The following is a 26,820-nucleotide window of genomic DNA, read 5'->3' as shown; positions in this document are numbered from 1 at the left end:
GCAGAAGGCAGGACCTTCACCTGTGTCCTGACAGAGTAGTGGCAGTCCTTTCTCCCAGGCACATGGTGACCTCCCTGTCCTTGGAGGTGTGAGCTGATGTAAGATGGAGTCAGGTGTGGCATGAGCCTGAAGTGCTCACACACACACACACACACACACACACACACACACACACACACACACGACTCTAGGGTGTGTGGTGTCAGTCCCGGACACTGCTGTCCTGTCACTCTGTTTGCTTCACCCTCTCTCGGGTTTGCTGTGTCCAAGGTTGTTGGGAAGGAGGTAACCCATTCTTTAGGAAGGATGAAGGGAAGGCTGGGTGTGCTCTCAGAGTTCTCAGGGCGGGCCATGCCGCTCTGTCTGTCACACCCACTGCCTTCAGCTTTGCTCGATTTTATTGTGAAATCCTTTCGTGGTCTTCTGACCTGCAAGATCACAGCTCTTTCTACAGATGTCTCAGTGACACACAGCTACCCTGTCTCCCAGATTTGCTCTATAGCACACACATATATCTAGGAACTTTGATAGAAAAATAATTATATTTTTTATTTCTCTTAACTTCTAGCCGAAATGTAATGTTTCTCTCGATCAACATATGTTGCACAATAAATCAGGAGGCATTGACAGTAAGTGTGACTTGGTCACTAGATCAAACCACAGTTTGGATCCTATTCTATTACAACCATTGAAGGTAATGCAAAGCATTGTGTGTGCTCATTGCTACTTTGAAATCACAGAAGGAGTTAGATCTGCTGAGCTCACACAGGTATACGTTATTATTTCACCCTTTATGGCTATTTTGATAGGATTCTTTTCCTTTACTCCCCTGTGAGTATTGACCCATTTATAAATATTACTCTCAGGCAGGACTCGTAGTCTTGATTGCAGGTCAAAGACATTCATTGTACATAAGAGGCCAGCTATTCCTGCTTCACAGTCCCCACTCTGGACCAGGCTAATGACCTCATGTGCTAGGTGCTCTGGGAGTAGAAAGGTGAAAGGTAGGGGTTTAATGTACCCCTTGAACAAGCATATCTGGATTTCACATCATAATTATTTGGAGCCTTCACCCCCAGTCAGTCACTGAAGAGCAGACGAATAATTCGATGTCTAAACTCTGCTGGAATTCTCTGGGTTCTCTGTCTGGCATCTTGAGACAGCACTTGGAGGTATTTTTAGGCTTTGAGTTTGAATGGCAGGGCTATAGCCGGGCATGGTAGAGTAGGCCTGTCACTCTAGAGACTGAAACAAAAGAAGCAGGAATTCAAGGACTGACTATGCTACAGAGTAAGGTAAGAGCCAGCCTCAGCAACTCAACGAGTATTCATTTCTAAATAAATAAATAAATAAATAAATAAATAAATAAATAAATAGATGGCTGGGATGTAGGTCAGCAGTGCCTTGTTTGCCTAGCACAGGCAAGGGCCTGGGTTTGAATTACTGCGCCATAAAAAATTATAGGAAATGGCTCAGCAGATAAAAGTGTCTGCCTTCAAGCCTGATGACTTGGGTTCCATTCCTGGGCCCCACAAGATAGAAAGCGAGAACTCAGACCCTCCAGTTGTCTTTTGACCTCCATGTCCACACCATGGCACGTGTGTGCATGCCCATACATGCACAGAACTTTAACAAAATTAAAATGTAGCATTTCTGAAATTACAGAACAAGGAAATTTTAGAAAACCTTTATTGTAATGATTTTCAAACTTTTTTGCCATGACTCACAGCAGGAAACAGAATTTTTTCTTTCGTGACCAAATATCTAAATAGGTGAAATACAATTTTTACAAAATATGCTATTATTTACCATGCTTTCCAGGCAAAGGTGTGCTCCCAGTACCCTGGAAGTGGAGGCAGAAAGATAAGAAGGTGCTAGGGGATCACTTAGCATGCAGATGGCCTTGAAGGACTTCCGGTTTATGGACACCCTATACTCATAGAAAAACAAGATTTGAATAGCTTAGAAGCTCAGTAGGTCAAGTACTCCACTGCATCTCATTGCTGCTTAACAATGTTGCTCACGAACCCACTAAACTAATACTGGACTAACACGAAGGCCCTAAACTGCAGTTTCACAGCTGGTTGATGGTCTGTAATCCCAGCGTTTGGGAAGCTGAGCCAAGAGAACTAACAGCGGTTCAAGCCCAGCTTGAGACAACATAGCAAGATTTGGGCTCCAGAGAAAAGGGGAGGAAGGGAGATGAGGGGTGGCAGGGCTGAAAGGGAGAAGGAAAGAAAAAGAGGAAGAAGAAAAAGAAAAGAAAACAAAAGGAAAATGAACCCAGGAGGTCATCTGAGTAACTTTCTGAAGTAAGTAAGCAGCAGGCGCCATGGGTACTCCCCGCCCACTCTCTATGGCTCCACCCCTGCTCCCTCACCCTATCCCCTATCCCCGATCCCCGTGGAGTGCAAAGGCAGCAGGGGGCGCTGCGCCTGCCGGGCCCCGATCAGAGGAGAGGCTCCGCCCCTTCGTTAGCTCATCCACGGGCGCCACGGGCGCGCCCTACTGACGTCAGACGTGCTGTGCGGCCGGCTGTGCGGTGGTGAGTTGGTGTGCTGGGCAGTTGGGGAGTGGTGGTCGTTGGTGCTGCTGCTTACTAGCGTGGGAAGGCGAGTGAACAGGAAGGATTGGAGGCCGCCACTGCAGGTTTGTTTACGGAGGCTCCAGGAGTCCAAGAGTGGCTTTCTTGACTCTATTTACCCAGGCTAGTCCGTGAGTCACGAGTCCCAAGGGCAGACAGAAGGCCCACAGGTGGACTAATTTTGCTCCCAGGTAATGTTTTGTGCATCCCAGAAATGAGAGTTGGCTTTGCGGGGTAGGGTGGGGAAGTAGTTTCCCCCTAGATAGAGGACTCTCTTAGAACCAGTTCTCCAGTAGTTAGTTACGCTGTTAGGTAGCAAACTCCACATCATTGAACACTAAGTAACAGAATTCCTTTTATTTCCAGTACCATATGGTATTATGCGTTACTGCCGTACTTTCATGAGGCATAGGTTAGTCTCTGGGAAGCCCAAAGAAGAAGCATTAAATCCTACCCTGAAAACTGGAGGAAATTTTTCTAAAGAAAGAGGTGGCATATGGTCTCTTGGGGTCTCTTAGTTCTCAAATTACCCGTCATGAGATGTGCCTTAGTAGTATAAACTATGGCTTGTATTGCCCTACGCTTCCGACAACCACTCTAAGCCTCTTTTCTGGCCAGAAGAATGGAGCTAGTTAAGAATGCCTGCTAATGGGCTGGAGAGATGGCTCAGCCGTTAAAGGCTAGGCTCACAACCAAATATATAAGAATGCCTGCTAAGTGGAGTTAAGGAAGGTTCAGTGAGCTAATCTGAATAATAGTTAAAATAGGACCTGGTGTAGTACATCCTCAAAGGTTCAGCCTGATAAAACTGCACATCCTATTTTGAGAGTAGCTTTTTAAAAGTTGGCTCCCAGTAAACCTTCTTACTTGTAAAATTGTTTTTCTCTGTTGCCAAATGTGAGGTTCAGATGGGCAGAGAGGAGGCTGTATCACTAAGAGGGCTGGTCCTCGTGCAGAGTTTGTTTCACCTTGTTTCAGTCAAGTTGGCACCGGTGCTTTCTAGTCTGGGCAAGGTCCTGTTTTTGAGTCACAAATCAGTAAAAATCATAAATTCGCCTATCTAATTAAGATCTCTCAGGTCAGGCTATGTAGGAATCATGTGTCTGTGAGTTTCTGTTCCTGGTAAATGTTCTTTGTCTTTTTGGTTTGCATATTTGAAGCAGGTAGCATGAGCCTGGGTGTCTTGAGCTGTATGGACTGTTAATCTGAGGATGGCACTGAGGGGCTGTGAACATGGATTAGAAGACAGTTCACACCCTTATATTTGTTAACCCTAATTGAAGTTTAGCACACTCTCCCATTATGAGTTCACTTGGCAAGTATTAAGTGTTACTTTGTTAACGGCTTTAGCAGTCACATCTTTTCATATCAGAATGTTGCGATGTGACTATTGTTGTTCTTTGTTTTGAGATAGGATCTTGCCATAAAGCCAGGATTAGTAGCTCCAAAGTATTAGGATTATGGAACGGCTGGCAGGAGGTCGTTTGTCTCCTAATTCTTATGTAATAAAGAGCCATGTGTGGTTTGCTCTCATAAGTTTGGTTTTCATGTTTTGACCAGATTGTTTTCCACATCGAGCCTATGCTAGCTTCTGTTTGTGAATTTTCATACTCGATAATATTTATTTGTAATCTTTAGGAGACATGTACGGGGCATTGAATCTTTGAGTCACATGATGCCCGTATTCTGCCTTGTTTCTACTCTCACACTACAAGAACATGTCTTTTCTCTGGGCTTTAGTGCCATGCCTTCTTACTTCTGTGGTTTGTTTGTTTTTGTTAGTGAGCCTGTGGTGAAGGTGACCCTCTGGTGTGGTGTGGGAGTGATATCCCATGCTCTTCTTACTCAGTGCAAGAAAGCTGTGATGAGTCTTAGAGAGAAAAATGAATATTTTAGATAAGCTTTGTTTAGGCCAAGTTCGGTATTAGTAAGTTACCAATGTATGGTCATTCAAACAGAATTATATTTAAAAATGAAACAAAACAAAATATGGTTACATATTGAGCAGTTGACAAAAATGTATCCCAGAGGCTTACAGTGGCCTACCTCTGGGTCTCCAGAGGAATGGTTTGATATTGCCCATTTAATGGTTACCATTAGTGGTGACTTTATACCACAGAGAGTGAGAACATGCTAGGTTTTCTTTCTAATGCTATGTATTTTATGTATTTGAAAACAACCAGAGTGAAGGTTTGTAAGTTTTACAAGTCTACTGGCTAAGTGGTGTGCAAAAAAAAAATCAAGGCTTTGGGTATGTAAAGGTACTCACTGTCTAGCTGACACCTGGGAAAGAACTGATTTCCACAAATTGTCCCTTGACAATTCCTGCAGGAGAATGGATGAATGCTTACATACCCATAAACAGTGTATGGCTCTGTGTGTGTGTGTGTGTGTGTGTGTGTGTGTGTGTGTGTGTGTGTGTGTGTGTGTAATAAATCTAAGTTTAATAAGATTTAAAAATGTTAAGTTTAATAAAATTAAGAACTTTAATGAAGTTAAATCTGTTCATAAAATAAGGTTGGGCCTGTGTTTAGCTAAGGCTTTGAAACCCTTGACCAATTTGTTTCCTTGCAGCCTTATTTACACATCTGTAGGCTCTTCCAGCCTTACTTACACATCTGTAGGTCTTGAAAGGCACTTTTGGTTGAGACTACTATGTGTGTTCATGCATGTAAGAATGTTGCTGTCTTGGACTCCCTTGCTTTCTAATATGAAGAAAATCTAAAATGAAGAAGGCCTGTAATTCTGTCTCTTAGAAGGAGAAAGGAATACATACTAGTCACCCTCTTCAGATTTGGGGAAAATAATCCATGCATGGAGGCAACGTGTATTACTTGACCCCCATGGGAGAAATCACGTGGTAGGACTTGTGATGGGACCCTCAGCGACTGGTCCATAGAAAGGTATCAGAACCTCATAACAAAGAGTGGCCTTGGTGAAGAGGAACCCCTGTGGCCTCCTTGTGCTGATCACATACATCATCTTACTGATGGAAACCCTGGTGTTGTTTTCACAGAACTGTCTGGCCTTTAGCTCTTCATCTTTGGTTAAGGAAATGACCAACCAGGTAAGGTCTGCAGTGGGAGAAAAGGCTTCACTTTGTCACTGGCAGACTCAAGCTTAAGGGATTGCCTGGGTGTGTGGTTAGGGAAGCTACTGTTTAGTTCTTGCCCTGTTCCTAGAGACCTAGGTGACTTTGGGTACCTCCTCATCACAGGGTGAGGTGGCATTTGTAAATGCACCACACTGAGACTACCTCATGCCGTTGCCACAGTTTAGAGGGGGACTGAGGTTTAAAAGAATTTATAGATAAAAGTAAAGTCAGTAGGAGGTAGACTAGTCAGTCAATAAGCACCTTTACAATTACAGAGCAAGGTATGTGTATGGACTGTATCATCTTATACAACTGTAAAAATTAGGCTTCAAACAGGACTCAGCTTCCTCCTGGATCAGAGGTGAAGAAGGTATAACTGGTCTTATATTGTTGGGGGTGGGGCACATTGTAGTCAGATGTGATGCTGCACACCTTTGCGGGCAACTCTTAGGGTGAAGCTGGAGTTTAGTGCAAGCCTTGGCTACAGAGTTTGAAGCCAACCCTAGCTACCTAGAAAGCCCCCCACCTCCACCCCTCAAAAACAGAATGAAGAACTGATTTTTCTCTGGTGTTGTGAGTAGGAACCAAGGACTGTGTAGGATGGTCAGGGAGGGGGCTTGGGGAGTAGGTGCAGCTGTACTGTCTTATCTCTCTCGGAGTGCTGGGGGAGGGGGTACAAGGTAACTGAGACTATCACTAACTGTGGCTTCTGTTCTTTTGTAGTACAGTATTCTCTTCAAGCAAGAGCAAGGTAAGCAATCCACCTCTTCAAGCAAATTCTTTTGTGAAAAAAATGTGTCCTCCTGGTTTCTTTAAGATTTTATCACACCAACCCGACACAGATCCTAGATATGTTAACTTCACAGAATTGACCATGGCGGCCCAAAACAAAGACACTCAGTGAAAAAGTAAATAGTTACTTTGGGTCTGGCGGAGCATGCCTGGGTCAAGAAGGCTGGAGGTATGGCTTGATGATAAAGCACTTGCCTCACATGTACAGGGCCAACCCCAGTACTACCCCCCACCCCCACCCTACCCCCCCAAAAAAGATTGGTGTTTTAGAAAGGTAGCTTTGGAGAATTGTAACCAGGCATGGATGAGGCTTCTGTGCGTGCTTCCCCGTTTAACAGATGCGTACTAGCTCTGCAGATTCCACAGTGTAGCTCACAGAATATGTGGCTCTCAGACTTAGACTGAATATGGACAAGTTAATATCTGGAGTTTGGATCCTAGCTCTATCCTTCTTAGCCTTGTACCTTCAGGTGAACAAGGCATCTCCAGGCTTCCAATCCCGTACTTGTATAATGAGATAATCTTTTCGGGGAAGAGGGAAGTTCAATGGTGGTGATCAAGTCCAGGGCCTTGCCCATTCTAGGCAAGTACTGCACCTCAGCTCTTGTTTTTTTGAAAAAGGAATTCCCTTGTAACTCAGGCTTGCCTTGATCTTGGTGCCTAGGATCTTGATGCTCTCGCCTCTATTTCCTAAGTGCTGCAGTGACAGACGCAGGCCACCACCCACAGGCATGATCTTGGTAGGACTTACTTCATAAAGCAGCTGTGAATAAGACAAGAGGATTCATGTGATGAGCGGCCCATTAAGCATAATAAACACATTTATAGTAAAAGATACCTCATGCATTTTTAGACCAGTATTGTTTATAGAACTGTCTCCTGGTTTCCAAAGGCCTCTGAGATATTAACTCTCATTAAGTTGAGGTCCTTGGGAAGGGGTGATCCCCCACTCAGTTTAGTTATTTTGGTCAACTGATTGCTGCTGTGTCTGATTGTCTGATGGATGGCAGATTATTGGATCAGTCACTGTATTTGAAATCTGAAGACTTGTCTTACTTCTGAGTCTACTTCTCTTCTTGAAAACTTGTGTTTTAGGGTAGGTGGCTAAAACTAAACAAGAGCCTCTAGGTTTCCCCGTATTCCCACCAGTCCAGTGGTGCAGTGCCCAGCAGCACCGTGAAGAGATATCTAGAAACGACATTACTTAGAGTTACCATTTTGTATTTCAGTGTATTCAATTTTATCACATTGAATGTGGGAATTGTGTGTATAGAAAGAAACTTTAAAGGAAACACTTTGCATTCTAGCCCACGATGATGCCATATGGTCGGTTGCCTGGGAGACAAACAAAAAGGAAAACATTGAAACAGTGGTCACAGGATCCCTGGATGATCTGGTGAAGGTCTGGAAATGGTGAGCACCTCAGCCCTTTCAAAACCATGCAGATTTGGGGCAAGGGTTTGCTTCTGGCCTCCCAGTTGCTGTAAGTAAAGCTTTGGCTTTTCTGGTCAAGAAAGCAATAGCAGCACAGACGCTTTAGAACAGCAGCATTTCCTAGTTGGTTTCCTGCCATGTGCAGTTAAAGCTCTGTGTGGAGGGAGCCCAGAGTAAACCTGGTACATCGTGTGTTCAGTTTGCAGGCTTCTGCATTTCATCCATCATTTGTTGGGAATGCCCCAGGATGTAGACGTTCTGGTGCCTGTACAGTGTCTTGTGTCTAAAGAATCGTTTTTCTGTCTCTGTTGTAGGCGTGATGAGAGGCTGGAGCTGCAGTGGAGCCTGGAGGGACATCAGCTTGGTGTGGTGTCTGTCGACATCAGCCACACCCTTCCCATTGCTGCCTCCAGTTCTCTAGATGCTCATATTCGACTCTGGGACTTGGAAAATGGCAAACAGATGAAGTCTATAGATGCAGGACCGGGTAAGAACTTCACTTTTCGGGGAGATGCTAGAAATCTACAGTCTTCTTTCAGACGTTTTAAGGACAGCGTGTTTCCAGTTCAGAACTGTAGGTACTCTAATTCAACCCAGATGTCACTTTGGTCATACATTGTGTTAGACCGAGTGATGAACACACACTGAAGACAGCCTTACATAATTTCAGGCCAGGCTTGGCCGCCACATGGGTTGTAGTGCTGTACTTATGGGAAAGCCAAACCAAACCAGGTTTTTAGAGTTGAGAATTGAGAGTTTGGTATTGTAGAGCTGTGCTGGCCATGCCAGTGGGTCTCTACCTGACCCGTTCTGAGGAGATACATTCCCTGCCTCACAGAAGCCTCCAGTCTGAATAGTGGTTATCTCTATTAATTGTGGTCAAAATGCCTGGGTTCTAGTGTGTGGCACAGAGAGAGAAAGAAACAAGTTTGTGGATCTTTTTTTAAGTTGGTGGAGCAGTGTTCTTGCTCCCCAGCCTCATTGGACATTATCTGCGATGGCAAGGGACAATTTTACTGGACTAGGTTGGTGTAGGAAAAACAGTATGACATTCCAGGATTCCTTTTAGCCTCCTGTTTACTTAAAATGTCTATGTGGTTCTCAGTAGCAAAGCCTGTTCTGCCTCAATGGGCAGTGGGCAGTGATCTCCAGAGGTGCAGATAGCGTGACATCACTCTGCACACTCTGTGGTGGATTATGGAGGAGCTGCTCAGTTGCTTGATGGAGCTCATTTCCCAGTAGACTTGCCTCCCTCTGGTTATGCTCACAGCTACGGTCAGCTGCCCTTACATAGTACAGAAAGAAGGCTCCAGGGCTTGTAAGGAGGCTGAGTCGTCTAGGACTGAGTGCTGTCCTCAGGAGCAGTATTCCTTGGCTTACTGCTAGAGTTTCTGTTGAGGATATCCATGCCCAGTTCCTGTGTGAATCCTCTCAATCACAGATTAAGAGTGGGGCTGAGATGTGTACCTGAAAAACTGGGTTGCTTCTGATGTTTTAGGAGTTGTGTTTGGTGCTTTAGTTTTTGAGACCTGTTCTTACAATGTAGCTCATGCGAGACTCAAACTCATAGCTGCTGCTTCTGCTTAGCCTCCCAAGTGTCAGGGTTACAGGCACTTGGAGTTGCAGGTGACTGCATGAAAGACAGTGCAAGGAGTAAAGCGGTTGGATGTGCTTTGGGGGATCGATGTGGCAATCTGTTCAAAACTAGACCAAGTCTTGGTCAAATGACAGAGGCAAGCAGTGCTGCCAATAGCTAATTAGCTGAGCGCCTTGGGGGAGTCTAGGTTTAATGAAGCTAGGGACAGCCGACTTCCCTTGAAAATGCCACCACATAAGGTGGAGTGATCTTGAAGAAGAACTGGAAATAGAAAAAACAAAGCGGGAGCAATCAGTCTATTATTAGCGTTCTACCAGGCTGTCTGGCGACCACAGTGACAGTGTACTGGTCCCTGCACATCACACCTAAAATGCCCACAGGAAGAGAAGAGCAGCCCTCCCTCCATAAGGAGGAGGGATTTAGGGTCTAGAATAAACGGTTTACTCTGCAAGTATTAGGGTTAAATCTTAGCATGCAGGTTTCACTGAGATAAACGTGGCTTGTCTGTGACTGAAGACATTTGATCGTAAAGGATCTGTCAATAGTGTTCATCAGAATAATTTGGAAGAATCTCTAAGCTTTGAGAAATAAAAGTTAGGTTTTCTGTTGGCCTTTTTCCCTGAAAATATCTAATAGGATTTTTAAAACATACTCCTTTTTGGACCTGACATAGATAGGGGGTGGCAAAAGCTGGTGTGTTGGGGTTCTTTAAGGAATAGAACTGATAGAATACACAATTCATATAGTTAGGTATATATTAAAGGGGGAGATTTACTAGATTGGCTCACACGGTTGGTCCAGGTGAGCAGGGGGTGGTCCTGGCTCACGCTGGAGAACCTGAGAGTCCTGTAGGTGCTCAGTCCCAGAGCGGCTGGTCTCAGTCTGCAGTGCATCCTGAAGAAGAAGGTTCTAAGTCTGTGAAGGAATGATGCCAAAGCAAGAGAGATACCACGCAGATGGGGACAAGTGAGCAGAAGGCAGAGCTGCTTTCTTCTGTGCCTTTCATCTGAGCTCCCACCACAAGGTGCCACCACATTGGAGTGGGTCTCCTGCTTTATGTAATTGATGAAGAAAATCGTTCGCAGAGGTGCTCAGCCACTTGTGTTGTCGTTGGCTTCAGATGCAGTCTCGCTGACAACCAAGATTGGCCATTGGAGCTGACGACAGCAAAGTCTCTCAGGCCTTCCATGCCTCAGATTGTTCCTACATGGGGGAACAGAAAGAAAACTGCCCCCGTCATTTAACTCTATAGGTGGACATTAGAAAGCCATCAAGGCCGAGGGAATTCAGTTGCTCAGTGAGTAAAAGCAAGCACTGGCACACAAGCATTAGACTTGACCTGAGCTCTCCAGAGTCCATGGGGAAGCAGGAGCGAGGTGGAGATGGGTGGCTCCCCTGACATGCACAGTGGGGCGCAGGTGACCCTGTCTCAAGGTGCAAGTTGAGGACTGATGCCTGACCTTGTCCTGTTGTCACACATTCTATAGTGTGATCACATGCTGCTGTGGCGTGTGTACACATACAAGTGTGTATACACCACGAAGATGAAAACAGTGTTAAGTGCAGGTGAAGACGGTTATAAAAACATTTCCAGGTCTTAAGGTTGAGAACATTAAAGTAAATTTTATTTTTGAAAGAAATATTTCCTAAGTAAAGTGATCAGGTTCAGTGACAGCACTGGGGTGGGATGTGTATGAAAACGTTCAAGAGTTTTATTGTTCTATACTAGGGATGGGTGGGTGGTGGCTCATCTGGGCTTGGGCCTTTGTCTCCCCTGTGTCAGGCTTGTAGGCCTGCCTCTCCTTCACCATCTCGAGGATAAGAAGACTGCAGAAGAGCCATGGTCATCATCACTGAGCCGGTCCCTGGAATGAGGGAGGAGCCCCTTTCTTCTCTGTGCTGGTGTGGGGCAACTCCTCTTCAAGTCTAGGCTTAGGAAAGTGACCAGACACGCTGTGAAAATAGGTTCCTGACTTGGCTCCTAAAGCTGCTAGGTGGTGAGCTGAGGCAGGTAGCTGAGAAAAGAAGTGCGGAAGCACCATTGGCAGCCCAGATAGAGACCATGTGCATGCATGCAAGACCTGCATGGTCCGGCCAGGGACACTGGTGTTTTAGTCCACATGCACTGAACTGAGTCAGCGAGGTCCATAGCGTCACTTCACAACTGACCTCTCAGTGATTCTTCAGTGCTGTGAGTCTGTACTGTGCTCTGTTGTAGTCTTTAAGACTGTTGTTTTCATTCATAGCTTACATGAGTTGGCAAAATTTCCCTGTGTAAGTGTGTGGTTTATTGAATACATTTCTGTATTGGGCAGCTGTCACTGTAGTGCATTTACAGAAGCTCCATGCCTGAAGGATTTCCTCATGTCCACTTAACATGTCCCTGTCCCCCGCCAGCCTCTAACAAATACTGCCACCATCTCTGTCTCGTTTTTTACCTTAATCAATATTTTCATCTAAGTGGGTGTTTAGTGTCTCACTCTCATCTTCTTTGTTTTTCAAGTGTTTTTGAGTTTCATCTATTTTGTGGCATAGAGTTCTTTTTTTCGGAGCTGGGGACCGAACCCAGGGCCTTGCGCTTCCTAGGCAAGCGCTCTACCACTGAGTTAAATCCCCAACCCCAGAGTTGTTCTTTTTGTTGGCAGTAATATTCTTTTATGAGGGTGCACCAAGGCTCCCTCATTCACCAGCTCAAGTCTTCGACTGCTTGCATTTTGAGCTGTTTGTGAGTACAGTGCTCTGGTGATGAGAGCATCCTTGCATGCTCTCCTGTCTCCTGGAGCTCCCGGGAGTAGACTGCTAAGCACAGCGTTTGCTTTTACCTAAGACACTGTCAAACTGGCTTTCAGAGTGGCTGTTTCATTTTACATTGTCACCAGAGCATGAAGGTTCTAGCTTCTTATGTCCTTGTTAGCTCTGGGCACTGTTCAACCCTTATTTATTTATTTATATTTAAGAACCTCATAGACAAAATTTAAATTTGGTAGAGAAGTTTCCCAAGTCAGGAAACATTTTCTCTAAGTTTAAAGACTTCATTTGGTCCTGAATCAGGATAACTTTTCTCTAATTGAAAGACTATGTTTAGTGAAACTATAGTTTGTAATTAAAGTCAAATCTGTTCTCACTGGGCACTTTCCTTTTGTTCCTTCCTAGTGGATGCCTGGACTTTGGCATTCTCTCCGGACTCCCAGCATCTGGCAACAGGAACTCACATGGGGAAAGTGAACATTTTTGGTGTGGAAAGTGGAAAAAAAGAATACTCTTTGGACACTAGAGGAAAATTCATCCTTAGCATTGCATATGTAAGGAAGCCTCCCTGTCGAGTCTTTTAGCTGTCGCCCTCTGCACAGATCCCGCTGTGCTCATGAGGCCGCTCTCTGTTGCTGTTGCTGGCAGCCAGGTAGACCTGAAGCCAGCAGGATGGCTTGCATCAGAAGAGACAGATTAACCGTATCATCTCAAAGCCCCCATCTCTCCTCAACAGAGTCCTGATGGAAAATACCTGGCCAGCGGAGCCATAGACGGGATCATCAATATTTTTGATATTGCAACTGGAAAGCTTCTGCACACGCTGGAAGGTATCCACAACCCATCCTATTGTGTGCTCACTGGATGATTATCAGGTCACAAAGCAAGAGTGCTTCTTTTGTTAAAATGTTAAAATCTAAATTATTTTCATCTGTGTTGGAAAACTGAAGTGCCACTATGTGTTGGACTTAGAACTGTGGTCTGGTCTGGACAAATAGTTCTTACACAAATAGTGTAAACACAAATAGTGTCACAAATAGTGTCAAACACGTTTTGAGTGAAATAGGCTATTTTTTACCTATGTGTCTGATTTCTCTTTTTTCCTCTCCCCTTCCTCCTCCCTTCCCCTCCCTCCTCTTTTCTTCATGAGCTTTGTGATTGGAAGGTGTCTCCTTTTTTGTGCTCATTTAGTATCAGATGAGAACATTTGTGCCCACTCCATACTGGAGACCGTGGGAGGACAGAACAGGAGAGAGCTCACTCCTCTCATGCATGATCTCGAATTCTAACCAAGTACACGTGTTATCTTCTCAATTTATCTTTCACCCAAGGACAAGAGATTTGGTAGAAAAATAACATGTTATTTGTCTTACAAGTCAGAAGCAGCCTGTATTTCCATGTTTGACTATATTATAGTTGAGAGTTTCTGTATTTTAGGTTTTTAATTGTGTGTGCGTGTGTGTGCGCAACCACATGCCTGCCTACAGAGGCCAGATTTTTTTTAATCCTTGGAACCAGAATTACAGATTTTTTTTGTATTTTAAGGTTTTTAATTATGTATATATGTGAGAGAGACAGAGGAAGAGTGAGAGTGTGTCTACCTACAGAGGCCAGATGGTTTTAATCCCTTGGAGCCAGATTTGCAGGTGACTGAGCTGTTAGCTGTGAGTACTAGGAACTGAACTCGGCTGAGAGCAGTACGTGCTGAGCCGTGGCTTTTTAGTTTAGCGATGTATAGTAAGGCCTGGGTAATTAGATGAGCGAACTAAGAAAAGATGGCTCCATGAGAGAGGCTGGAGCCATGTGGGAACAGGAACAAGGGTCATGTCAGTGCAGCCATTCCAGCTCAGTGATTATTGGTCATTAAAAGGGCACAGTTAGCAGGAAGCTCATGCAGCAGCTGCCAAGTTAACGGCTTTTCTGATTTTCAGGCCATGCGATGCCCATTCGATCCTTGACCTTTTCCCCTGACTCCCAGCTCCTCGTCACGGCTTCAGATGATGGCTACATCAAGATCTATGATGTGTGAGTTACCTTCTCCAGAGTAAAGGTTGTAGCATGGTAGCAACATGTCCTCTTACTATGAGAGCCATTGTAGGAAGATGCTGCCTGCTCATGACCATGAATCAGCTCTGAGGCTTTGGGCTTCTCAGTCATTCCTCCTCAGCCAGCCCCTCCTGCTGGAGTTGACAGCATGTCCTGGAGGTCTCTGGAGTAAATGTGCATCCGTGCAGTCCTAGCAGGATTAGGTACTGCTGTTTTCTCAGGAAGCCAGGTGTCCTGGCTCATTGCTGCATAATTCGTTTGGGTGGATGTGTGCTGTGCAGTATACACCTGAGGAAATGGAGCTCTGGGCCATGGCTGGCTAGAGTCAGGGCCCTGCTGTTATCCAGGCTAATCCTGGTCAGGGAACCCTTAGTTGGTGAGCTGCCTCATAGATCTAGGTGAAGAGCCTTTCAAAATATGTCCTAGACGATGGTGTAGGAGTGAGCAGGTTACTTGAGTCCCCATCTCCACTGGGGGCTTGTTCTGCTCTCCTTCCGTGAGTCCTTCCCACACCCTCAGCCCACTGCTATTGCAGTAAGTGCCTTGTGTTGTTGCGGGTTTCGTGAGGAGCCTCTGGCTCGTCACTCCCCAATTCTTTTCTACTCTGTTACACATTTTTACTCCAACATGTTCTTTGTCCTTGACTGTATGTGTCCTGTCCCTCTATGTGCCTCTGTGAGCTGTTTGAGGGTTTAACTGAGTAGAGGGGCCTGCTGCTTTTGACATTAGTGCTGAGACCTAGAAGAGACTCGAGAAGTAGCACGTGCTTGTTAGTGATAGGGTCAGCTTAAATGTGGCGGTTTGGGGCAGGTCTTTGTTAGCTGTCACTGCTGCTCTTTTATTGATCTTCCAAGAGCTGTTGAGGCAGCATGACTTAGTGCCTCCATTTTGCTGAAGAGGACCTTGATTACCCTAGAAATAGGGACTCAGGATTCCTCGTCCTCTTGGGTCTGCTGCCTCCTGTCTTGCCAGGACGTCCTCTGCTTCCCCTGACTGAGGCTTATTTCTAGGGGCAAAACTGCTGACCTCAGGCCCAGGGCTCCCCTCCTGTCATAGGTATTTGGTTTCCCAGGAAATGAGGTTTGGCAGTTACCAGCACTTGCCACTCATCAGAGCATAGTTCTCAGCAACCCACATGGCTCACAGCTGCCTGTAACCCCAGCTCAGGGAACTTGATGTCTTCTAGATTCCAGAGGCACCCCACATAGATAGAACACATACGTAAAATAAAACTATTTTTCAAAATAAAAGAAACACGAAACCAGTTGTAGGAATTGGGCTTAACGTAGGTTTTTGGCTTTTTAAGGAATTTTTTGTTTTTGATGGGGTGTTGTTTTATTTTTGGTTTTGACAGGGTCTTACCTGGCCTGGAACTCCATATGATAGACCAGGCTGGCCTTGAACTCACAGAGATCTACCTGCTTCTGCCTCCCAAATGCTGGGATTAGAGGCATGCACCACCTCACCCAGCTGCCTCCCTTGTTCTTGACTAGATTACAAATGATCTCTCTGACCACAAATGCTATGAAGGTCCATCTTGCTGAGTTCCTGTCATCATGGGAAAGATCCTGTTGCAGGGTCTGGCTGGCCTGCTCACCTCTGCTGCTCTGTGTCCTCATCTTGGAGTTGGCTAAACCATCGCTGCACCTCCAAGCTCTTGATATTTTTTTTTTCTTTTTTTCAGAGCTGGGGACCGAACCCAGGGCCTTGCGCTTGCTAGGCAAGCGCTCTACCACTGAGCTAAATCCCCAACCCCGCTCTTGATATTTTTAACTTAATGCTACTCTAAAAATGTGTCTCTGCTATTTGATGCTGCTTCATTGAAAATGGAGTTTATGACGTATTCTGATAGTATACTCTGCCGTGCGAGCAGAGATAGCTCACTAACCAATCCAGCAATTAGAGCTCCCCAAATAAGCATCTCCATTGTTTGAATCTTTTCTTCTTTCAGGCAACATGCCAATTTGGCTGGCACACTGAGTGGCCATGCATCCTGGGTATTGAATGTTGCGTTCTGTCCAGATGACACTCACTTTGTTTCCAGGTATGTAGGAGTCTTAAATTTCTAAAATGCTTGGCCGGGGGTGGGGGTGGGGGAACAGTCTTCTGGTAATGTGCTTTAAAATTGAAAGACTACATTATAGACTTTTAAAGTTCTGGGGCTAGAGAGATGGCCCAGTAGTTAAAGACAACTGGCTGTTCTTCTATTTCCAGCACCCACATGGCAACTCACAAGCGTGTGAAGCTCTAGTCCCAGGGGATCCCATGCCCAGTTCTGGTCTACTGGAATACATTCAGACAGAACACTCATATGCATAAATAATTAAAACTCCTATAAATTAATAGAATCCAAGCTCCCCAGGCTAGGCCTGGTGGTGTAATCCCTTAATCCCAACCTGGTGAAGGAGAGGCAGGTAGACTTCTAAATTCAAGGCCAGACTAGTTGACATAGTGAGTTCAGAGCCATCTAGAATTATGTAGCCTGTCAAACTCCCCCACCCCCAAGAAATTCAAATTGCCTTTGTTTACTCTAGGTTTTAAAGGGTTTTTTGTTTTTAAATAAACTGTTGAAATGTTAGATTTTTCCTAAAAGTCTAGGTTTCCACTTAGTGTAACTCTGATGTAGCCTGTGTTCCAAAAGGAACTTAGAATCTGCAGGTCTACCTATAGTGTCTCTATAGATGCTGTACTGTGTCTCTATAGATGCTGTACTGTGTCTCTATAGATCCTCTACTGTGTCTCTGTAGATGCTCTACTGTATCTCTGTAGATGCTCTACTGTGTCTCTATAGATGCTGTACTGTGTCTATAGATGCTCTAGTTTGTCTCTCTAGACGCTCTAGTGTGTCTCTCTAGATGCTCTACTGTGTCTCTCTAGATGCTCTAGTGTGTCTCTCTAGATGCTCTACTGTGTCTCTCTAGATGCTCTAGTGTGTCTCTCTAGATGCTCTACTGTGTCTCTCTAGACGCTCTACTGTGTCTCTATAGATGCTCTAGTGTCTCTCTAGATGCTCTACTGTGTCTCTCTAGATGCTCTAGTGTGTCTCTCAAGACGCTCTAGTGTGTCTCTATAGATGCTCTAGTGTGTCTCTCTAGATGCTCTAGTGTGTCTCTCTAGATGCTCGTGTGTCTATGGATGCTCTACCGTGTCTCTATAGATGCTATAGTGTGTCTATAGATATTAGTGATGTTCCAGGCCCTGGAGGCAGAGGCAGAGGTTGAGAACCAGGACTGGAGCTGGTGAGCATTGCTCAATGGGTGTGAGTCCTTTTGACATTTCTACAGACCTCCCTCATCCAGAAATGGGCAGGTAGGCTTAAGGCTCCCCATGGTGGTACTTGGCAGGCAGGCCAAGATGATGAGAATCTTGGCTGCCCAGTGAGGAGATAGTCATCTGGTGACACCTGTACCCCAGCTCTGAGTAGCAACAAGGGACCCTCTAAAGGTAGAAGTGTGTAAGTCTGCAGAGGAGCGTAGGATAACTCAGTGTTCTCATCCTAACATTTGCTTTTGAAACAGTTCATCCGACAAAAGTGTAAAGGTCTGGGATGTTGGAACAAGGACCTGTATTCACACCTTCTTTGACCACCAGGATCAGGTATGGAATAAGCAGCATGTAAACTCCCTTGCATTTAGGTTTCCTTTATAGTCTTTGTGTTGGAGTTGAGAGACAGAGCTCTGGGACAGGTCAGCCTTGTGATCGTGAGGGGTCCCCTACATGTGCCAAAACACACGACTTAGCCACACCTCCTCCTTTGAAGTTACACACGTATGCCTGGGATCCTGCTCTGGGTACTTCTAGGCCTTCTTCTTTGGGTGGTTTCACTGCTTAACATACTCATCATTTACATATTCAGTTATTCAGGGATTTGATCTCTTTAATATGTATGTCAGGGAATGTTACAGGTTGTTCATTATAACGATAGTGCTAAGCCTAGTTTCCATCTTTGTAGATTTTTCTTGGTCCCTACTGTTTTGTAAGAGTCTCCTGGGGGTTCTTAAAATGCCACTTGTGAGCTGAGGGCAGTGGTCCATGCCGTAACCCCAGACCTGGAGGCTTAGGCTGGAAGATCTACACTGGAGTTACTTGCCTGGCGTGGGTCAGGTCCCAGCTTCAACCTTCCATCCAGAAGGAAACAGATTCAGATTCACTTACTGCCTCATGGGCCTGAGAGTCTTTCCCTTTTTTTCCTTTCTTGACCAAGGGAAGGGGATTTTTAAAACAGTCTTGCACTGTAGCCCAGACTGGTCTTGACCTTTGTGTAGTCCACCTCCCTTTGCCTTTGCCTGGGATTGTAGGTGTGAACCCCTGCCCTGCTGAGACTACGTTTCAGCCTCTCCTGCATGTTGCCATCACTGCTGATTCCAGCCAAGCTGTGGTTCTCAACCTAGAAGTCAAATAACCCTTTCACAAGGGTCACCTATCAAACATTTCCATTGTCATTCATAATAGTAACACAGTAACGAAAGGGTTACACCCAGCACTGGGAAGGTTGAGAACCTTAGGTCTAGAGGAACTAGGCAGCATAAGAATTAAAATGCTGAGCAACAAAACAGAAAATTACTTGAATGCTTTTAGATATCGTACATGCTTTTTGAGTGTATTGCCATTCACACTGCTTTGCGTTTGTGTCAGATTATTGCAGTGAACTGAAGGGTTGGATCTTGGTAGTCTACTACTGGCTATAAGCATTCTTCTTAGTCCTAGCTGGGTTGCTTATTTCGTGGGGTTGTTGTGATGGTATTTCAGAGAAAGATGTTTGGAATGGAAGTGAGGCCCTCATTATGGTCTGAAACCAAGGTTAGCCTCCAATCTCAAGGTGAGGGCACAGCCTGACAGGGATGCATTCCTAGTAATCAGTTAACTCAGCCACGTTCATTCTGAGAGGAAGTGTGAAGTCCAATTCAGTGCACAGCCAAGGAAATCAGTGCTCAGGAGCCCGTGGCTCTTTGGGAAAGGGTAAATACTGACCCTGATGTGGGTAGGTGTGAGTGGTGTGCATTGCTGTGTTCCCTACAGGCTCCCCCCTGGAAGCATAGTGCCTGCCAGACAGGAGTCCACTTCATGGCATTACCCCTGGATCTGAGTCTGTGAAAGGGTGATGGGTTATCTTAGAGAGGGGACTATTCCATAGCCAGTGGACATGGCCCAGTTAGAGATCGGATCTTGGGCTAGTTTAGATTCAGAAGGACAAGTGCTCACTCCTTAAAAAATACAGGAATTAGAATGCTTTTTGGCTGTGTTTCTTTAATTTGCAGGTTTGGGGAGTAAAATATAATGGAAATGGATCAAAAATTGTGTCTGTTGGAGATGACCAGGAGATCCATGTCTATGACTGCCCAATTTAAACACCAGCATCTTCAGGGCCAGTGCCTCAGACTACGCAGGGTTGATAGGACATTCCTCAGCTTTTTTGGCACACTTAAAGTACAGCATATATTGTAGAAATTTTGTAGATACAATATAAATTGTTCCTGTTTTATTGGAAATGTAACTCATATTTTAATGTAAATAAAGCATTCTTAATGCAACCACCTGCATTTGTGAACATGCAGTTCTTTTCCCTGACCCTGACCCTGGAGAGCAGGAAAGAACCTGCCTGAGAGTGGAGATCAGGTGCTCCCTGGGCTAGAAAGGCAGCTCTCTGTTCCCAGGTGACAGCAGCGTATTTCAGAATGGAGTTCTAACAGAAACAGGCTGAGAGCATTGGAACTTTGTAAGGTCCTACCTGCCTGGGCATACTTCCGTGTGTATATTTAAATGCCCCCTTTGCTACACCCTTTTTCCCTGTACTTTATAGAGGTCTGACCTACTGGCAGCCTGCCTTGCCCTTGTGGGCTCAAGACTAGCAGACAGGCTGAACACTGCTCTGCCTCAGACTAGAATTCCAGCACCTTAGGCCTTTTCTGCACTCGGCCTCAGGACTGGGTCTGCATGGTACCGGGGAAGGAAGGTTTCAGACACTAATATCCTGGCACTTGTTGCTTCTTACTGAAACTGTGTGCCTGGTCCCATTGTGCACATCCTCAGTCCCAGCTTCTTTGAACAGTCCAGGCTGGTTTCCCCACCTCTCTTGCTCACTCCCCTGTAGCTACACTCTCCTGTTTGCCTGGCCTCAGTGTCTCCTCCTCAGACAGGTCTACACCTCACAGTTCAGAGGCTCCTCAGATGGCAGCTTCTCAGAGTCCTAGTCTTTCCCTTCTGCTCCTCCCCACTACTCCAGCTCTCCATTGCAGTTCTCTCCAATCGGATCACTGCGTTCATCCCATGCCCCAAGTCAAAGCTCCCCAGGAGAAAGTTTATTACTTCTGTCAACCAGTGTGAGATAGTCTGGCATGCTCAAGAAAAGAAAAGACAAAACCATTTGTCTCATACCAGCTCAATTTTAATTTTAAAGTGAAAAATGTACAGGTGGGAAAGTTAAGCAACGCCCTGCAGATTCATAACAAGGAGCTGACCTAGTTGTCCCACTACAAGCTGACAGCTCTCCAGCAGTGATTGATTTGTCACAGCACAGAAATGCCACCCTGGACTTGTGGTCCGCTTACTAACTGGAGGAAGCAGTTTTAAGTCTTACCACGGCCTGTGCTCAAAGTGAGCACTGCACTTTGAGAAAGTTGTTTGACCAGTCAGCAATGTCTGCTAGCTGACTTACCCGACTGGCCATGAGTCTCATCTGCACGTTGACTCCCCTAGGGGAGGGTCCTGGTCTGTGTCAAACTCTCTGGTACCATAAAAACCAAGTAACGGTGGATCTGACAGGTTACCCTGGGAGCTTAAGAAGCAGAGTATTTAACTTCATTTGTAGAAAAGAAGGGAGTAGTAAAGGCTAGAGGCTGAGGTAGCCTTCATTTAAAGTGCAATCTACTTGCCAGAAATATAGTAACTAGGACCCGTCCCAAGCAGCTATCATAGTCATGTTGATGCCAGCTAACTAGAACCTGGTTGGGTCAGTTCTCACCACACATCACAAGCAGAAAGCCCTTTGCAGTATGGCTATACAGTGAGAAGAACGGGCCTTTAGGGAAGAGTTGTCTAGAGAACAGGGTGGTAATACTGGGGCCTGTGCCATTGCACACCTTTAAGACATTAAGCTGCTGTGCTGGGAGCTAAGCCACCAGCACTCCCCTTTGGTTGGCTCTGCAGCTGCACAGAGGCCATGGAAAGCACTTTGGTGGGACAACACTGCAAAGGTCGTCAACAGATAATCATTAAGACCACAAAGAACAAGGTACGGGGTCACAGGCAAATGGCTTTATTGGCTTATCATTTAAAATGGGCTTGTCATCACAAGGCTTGGGAAGTTCAGACACTTCCAAGAGAGATGTTCAAACAAACCCCTTTCTAACCAGTCAAGGGGAAAGAACAGTAGGCCCGAGATTGACTGCAGCGTGAGTTCAGCCTATTCAGTATAACCAGGCATGCCAGGCCTACTGCAAGCCACATGTGCTTTTACTACCTAAGAGTTCTAGAGTCTGGATTCAGAACTGTTACTAGCAGACCTGAGCTCATACCCTCGGTGACTCTGCCAAGGGAGGAGGGGGAGGGGAACACAGATTAGAGAAGGTGGCCCGACACCCACCTTCTAGGCCTTTGTTAGGGGCCAAGTGTGGCTCTCTGGGCCTACTGTGGGAACAAACCATGGCAAAGCCACTAAGAAGCACAAAAAGTTAGTGTGGTACTGGCATCTCCAAAATATGTCCTGAAAGTACAAATGAGCAGATTCCATATTCAGACAGGAGGGCATCGAACTTAAAACATTTAAATATGAGTCAAGCTATAACTTATATTACAACTAAAGAGAGACAACACCCAAAAGATACTCGCGGTGAAGACTGCTGAACACATACACAGGACACCCCAAACATGAGGCTATTAAAGCGATGCCATTTTCATTGTGCCAAGTTTACATTCATCATGTGCTAGTCCAACCAGGCCATGCCACACCGCACCATCATGCTGTCTGGCACTGCACGCCAGCGCGGGGCCCATCGTCGTCCTCCTCATAGGCCTCCCTGTGCTGGCGCCAGCTCTGCTCGTTGGGGTTGAACTCCTTCAGCTCCACCTGATCCATATCATCTGTGATCCTCACCTTCTGCCGAGGGGGAAGCAGAGCCTCCAGCTGAGGAAGCTTCTCTAGAGAAAGCCACTGTTTTTCAGGGAAGACTACCTGCAGAGGTGAGCACAAAGGGAGATGGGTTTCTTGGCTTTCCTTTCTGATAAGGATGGTTGACAGATGATTGTGTCTCAGGAGGGTAGAGCGCACTTACTAAGAACTGTATGATAAGCATCCCCTTCTCCAGGGGGGCTTTGTAGATGGGCATCCCCTCATTGCGGACACACTTGAGGTCTCCATGCTTTATCACCTCACCTGTCACAAACAAGAAGGTTCATTTATGAAACAGGAAGATGAGGGGAGCCTAGGACAGTTCGCCTCCCTCTAAGAAGAGCTGGGGTGGGCTCTAGTGGCCTTGTGGTGAGGGGCAGAGGATGGAGTGCTACCCGTTAGGCATTAGGCAAGGGCTGGGGCAGGACACTCTGGCCCACATCAGAAAGGCAGCAAGCACACTGAGACCTCCACCATAATGTAGGATGGTTTAAAGTTAGGACTCTCCACCAGGTTTCCGACGGGGCTAGTACCTGCCTATGTCTTCTGGTGATTATGGATGTCCCTAGCACAAAGAAGTTGACCGCTGCTCACAGATGCAGGCAGAGCTTAGAAAGGGATTCACAGGAGTCTCCCAGTTACTCTTCCCATCCCCATCAACTTCCAGAGGCTGGGCATCCCAGGTTGCTAGGTGGCACTTACTCTACTTAAGCTGGTGAGTTAGGACATTCCCATACCACACGCTCGCTCTGCTCTGTCCACATTGGCAAGATCTCTAAAGGCATCTTGGAAAATTAGTACCTGGGGCACTTAAGACTCCTTCGAGGCTTAAAAGGGTTATCTCTTGCTAGGCTTGGAAGAGATTAGGGACAAAAAAGTATCTGGAAAATCCTCCCTTCAGTCATGAAAATGGACAAAGCTGGCCTGCTTGCAGCTCACCGGTCTAGAGGCTATCAAGTATGCACAAGCTCCTGTGTTCAGTCTGCAGCCCACAGGAAAAACAGGAAGATGTGGATAGGATAGAGGAAACCGAGGACGACTGACTCAGTAGTTCCTCCCCAAGGGACAGCACTCTATATGGAAACTTCCAGTCCATCAGGAGTTTCAGAAATTCAGCAGCCAATGCACTCTCCAGGGCCATTCCTGGTGGATGCAGGGTGTTGGGATGACTGCTTAGCTGACAGGCCCAGGCTGCTGGGCTTTTGTGGTGTTAATGGACTTATCTGGAAATAGCCCTTCTGTCTGTGTCATCAGTTGCACTTCCTGCTGTCCCCCAGCCCAGCTGCCCAACCACCTCAGACTAGTTGGGATTGGGCACCCAGAGGCCAAGAGTGGAAAAGCGTACAAGAGAAGAGAGAAAAGCCCTGCCCACTTCTGCCAACTCCCCCTGCTTTCAACATCCACAATCCCTCAAGAGTTAAGTGGTTCTGGCAAGGCAGGTAGCTCAACAATGAAAGAAAGGGAAAGAAAATGAAAGGTAAACCAATAGGAAGAAAGGGTGTGCACAGACAGGCCCACATGTGCACTCACACCAAATACTAGGAAGAAATCTCAGCAGGTTTTCTAGATGCCCTGCCCTTTCTCCCATCCAAGCAAGGAGTGGGTTTCTAAGGATTTCTTTTCCTTCCTCTGGGGCTTCTTCCTCATGAGCCCCACTTCTATCATTTACTCCCAGACTCCCCAAACCTGGCGTCAGGGAAGGAAGCAGAAGGGCTCCCCCTGCAACAGGGCCCTGCCCCAGAGAATTCTGCCAGGATGACCTGACCTCAGTGTCCACCCTTAGCCAAGGACGGCATTTCCAGAGAAGTCACACAAATGCTGCCACTCCTGGAGTTCAGAAAGGCTAGAATCTGGGATATCAGAATGTTTGGGGTCTGAGATACATCACCAGGCCCAGTTCTGTTCCTAACAGGTGACCTGAAGCCTTGTGTGAGGTTAATACTTCAACTTAATGCCGCAAGTGACAGGAGGGGCTGGGGACCTGAGAGATTGTGGAGTGGAGCCTAAAGAAAGGTATCTCTGACATTAGAACTTCACAGACTGCATCAAATGTATGTATGTACCTGATCTTGACTAGGTATATGTAAGCACGTGTATACGTGCAAGTGTACCACAAACGGGGTAAAAAAAACTTAGCAGGAAAGCTTGTATTGGTGGATCTTGTATATTTTTATCTCTACAACTTTTTGTAAGCTTGAAATATGTTTTTCTGAGTCTCTTTCTTACAGCTTTTTGTAAGTCTGATCCACTTGTTGAAGCTCCTCATGCTGAGATTACAGGCCCGCAGCAGCATACGTGGTTCATGTGGTGCTATGGACTGAACTCACAACTCAGTGCTAAGCAGTCTACCTCTCCCCCACACACCTGAAATAGCATCTTGCTTTATGGACCAGGGTAGCTCCAATCTTGCAAATCCCTGGATTCAGCCTACCGAGTGCTGGGACTATGTGCGTACAGCAATAATGCACAGCTGTGAATTTGAAACTCAGATATTAAAATCACCATAAACTGATCATTTAGAAATGCAGTCTCAGGGGTTGGGGATTTAGCTCAGTGGTAGAGCACTTGCCTAGCAAGCGCAAGGCCCTGGGTTCAGTCCCCAGCTCCGGGGGGGGGGGGGGGGGGGGGGGAAGAAATGCAGTCTCCTCTGCTATCATCTCCAGCAAAGGAGAGATGGAAGGAATCAGAGAAGGGTGCCAGACAGGACTGGACGAGAAGAGTAGCCAGGAAGGGGAAATGGACAGAGGCAGGAGAGGTCCTGGAGGTTGGCCACAGACACAGGTTCTCCCTGACCACAGGACTTCAGTTCCCAAGGCCTGTGCTGCAGGCTTCAGCCAGTTACCCACCCACAGACCCTCGTCATTGGTAAACCCTGCCTGTGTCGAAGCCCCAGGACACTTAGATTGCTTAACTTCTTCCACAGCATGCAGACATCTTGGCTGTGCACAGCTGCCTGTGTCGCTAGCCCAGCCTCTGCCTCAGTTCCTTCTAGACGGGTGCTCTAGAGCTGGGATGGACCCACAACTTGTGTAAACATCAGCCTTCTTGGAGGCTGAGGACCTGGTGACTGTGTCGGTGCTGAGCCTGGGACCCAGCGGGCGGCAGCTCCATGGGGGTGTATGGTCAGTTCCTGTGGAAGCCTCTCAAGCTAGTGTTCCCCCCCTTCAGGAAAATCCTATTTCAACATGTTTTCAGGTAACAGCTCGGAACACAGAGGCACATACAAAGACAAACAGATACCACTCGCCTGTTGCCAGCTGTGCTCTACTACTCAAACGTTTACATTAGCTAGAAGATTCCAGATAAAATTTCAGGCTCAAAAGACTGACTTGAGAGTCCTCTTCCTGCCCTGGGAGAGTATTAGAGAAACTCATCACATCCTCTAGTCACGGGTGGTAATCTCATAAGCAGACATAATGGGTTGACAGGGTAAGTGAAGGCTGTTGCTGTGCAGACCTGATACCCGACCTAAGTGTTATCTCTAGAGCCTGAGATAGCAGAGAACAGAACAGACTCCAAAGTTGTCCTCTCACTCCCCACACACACAGCACAAGAAACTGTAAAAAAAAAAAAAAAAAAAAAAAAATTGTTTAGGGCTGAAGAGATGGTTTGGCAATTAAGAACAGGTACTGCAGCTCAGGACCAGAGGTCACCCAGAGGTCACGTCCCAGCACCCATGGCAGAGGACTCCCAGCTGCCCGGAACTCCAGCTGCAGGAAGAGCCCCTGGCCTCCACGGGTACATGTACACAAGTGCACACACCCACACAAGCACACATGCACATACTCATAATTAAAGATAAAGTATATCTTTAAAGGAGTAAGAGGATGTCATTATTCAGAGTGTCCAGTTGGCACCATGAAAGCCACTGTACGATCCGTCACTGGACATGCGGAACACGGAAGTGGTGCTTACCTGACTTAGACGAAATGATGAGGACTCGATCATCCAGCGTTTTTATTGTCTTCTTGAAGCCACAAAGAGCTTCAGAGAGCTGAATTTTCATTTTCATGATCAAATCATGGCCTCGTCTCTGAAAGACACTATGATCCTTCTGATCAAGCACAATTATGACATCACCAGGTTCCAGCTCAGGCTCCTGATCTCCTTCTCCATGAAACAGTATCTTTTGCCCATCCTTCATACCTAGGGAACATCACCCTTCTGATTAGCCGCTTCTCACAGCCAGAGCTCACAGATTCTGAAGGGACAGAAATTGGGGGGTGGGGGGTAGGGTGTCCTTAACTCATTAACTTTCCCAGCCTCCCACGGGCACAGTGTTGTCGGAGTAACTGGGATGATTCCCAAGCAAAGCTTGAATTCCAACACAGGCCCTGGATCAACGGCCATGAGGGAGAAGGCAGTAAGATCCACATCCGATCACATGACACTCCACAGCCCCAAGTGCTACGGTGCTA

General features: G+C 46.2%; 2 protein-coding genes across 9 annotated transcripts in view; one reads left to right on the top strand and one right to left on the bottom strand.

The window, feature by feature from the left end:
- Positions 1–2,516: 2,516 nt before the first annotated feature.
- On the top strand, positions 2,517–19,826 carry Skic8 (SKI8 subunit of superkiller complex). Of its 7 annotated transcripts, none has more exons than XR_015626777.1 (11): positions 2,517–2,545; positions 5,601–5,651; positions 6,402–6,429; positions 7,778–7,883; positions 8,219–8,391; positions 12,655–12,803; positions 12,986–13,079; positions 14,181–14,274; positions 16,247–17,182; positions 17,226–17,892; positions 19,554–19,826. XR_015626777.1 is itself a non-coding variant. In XM_087562748.1 (11 exons), exons 5-11 carry the CDS (start codon positions 8,367–8,369, stop codon positions 19,641–19,643), a joined length of 624 nt encoding a protein of 207 aa, XP_087418874.1. In that variant the 5' UTR covers positions 2,517–2,545; positions 5,601–5,651; positions 6,407–6,429; positions 7,778–7,883; positions 8,219–8,366; the 3' UTR covers positions 19,644–19,826. The 7 variants fall into 7 exon arrangements, 6 of the variants coding, with proteins under 6 accessions (XP_087418874.1, XP_087418871.1, XP_087418873.1 ...); XM_087562748.1 differs by having other exon boundaries at positions 6,407–6,429; positions 16,247–16,339; positions 17,814–17,892; XM_087562745.1 differs by having other exon boundaries at positions 16,247–16,339; positions 17,814–17,892.
- Positions 19,827–20,658: 832 nt separating this feature from the next.
- The window catches only part of Dnaja4 (DnaJ heat shock protein family (Hsp40) member A4), a 33,846-nt gene continuing 27,684 nt past the window's right edge, over positions 20,659–26,820 (bottom strand). The window contains 3 exon segments of one of the 2 annotated variants that reach the window (NM_001025411.2): positions 20,659–22,465; positions 22,566–22,666; positions 26,318–26,548. In NM_001025411.2, coding sequence (NP_001020582.1) covers positions 22,250–22,465; positions 22,566–22,666; positions 26,318–26,548 — 548 coding nt within the window. In that variant the 3' untranslated portion in view covers positions 20,659–22,249. 2 annotated transcript variants of the gene reach the window in all.

This window comes from Rattus norvegicus, chromosome 8 (genome assembly GCF_021556685.1).
Source record: "Rattus norvegicus strain SHRSP/BbbUtx chromosome 8, alternate assembly SHRSP_T2T, whole genome shotgun sequence".
Lineage (NCBI taxonomy): Eukaryota > Metazoa > Chordata > Mammalia > Rodentia > Muridae > Rattus > Rattus norvegicus.
This window is presented reverse-complemented; position numbering and strand designations above follow the sequence as displayed.

Excerpts from the sequence above, each read along its gene's own strand:
- Skic8 (XM_087562745.1), top strand. Across the intron at positions 12,804-12,985 it reads TCATCCTTAGCATTGCATAT|AGTCCTGATGGAAAATACCT; the intron begins GTAAGGAAGCCT and ends TCTCCTCAACAG. Across the intron at positions 17,893-19,553 it reads TCTTTGACCACCAGGATCAG|GTTTGGGGAGTAAAATATAA; the intron begins GTATGGAATAAG and ends TTTAATTTGCAG.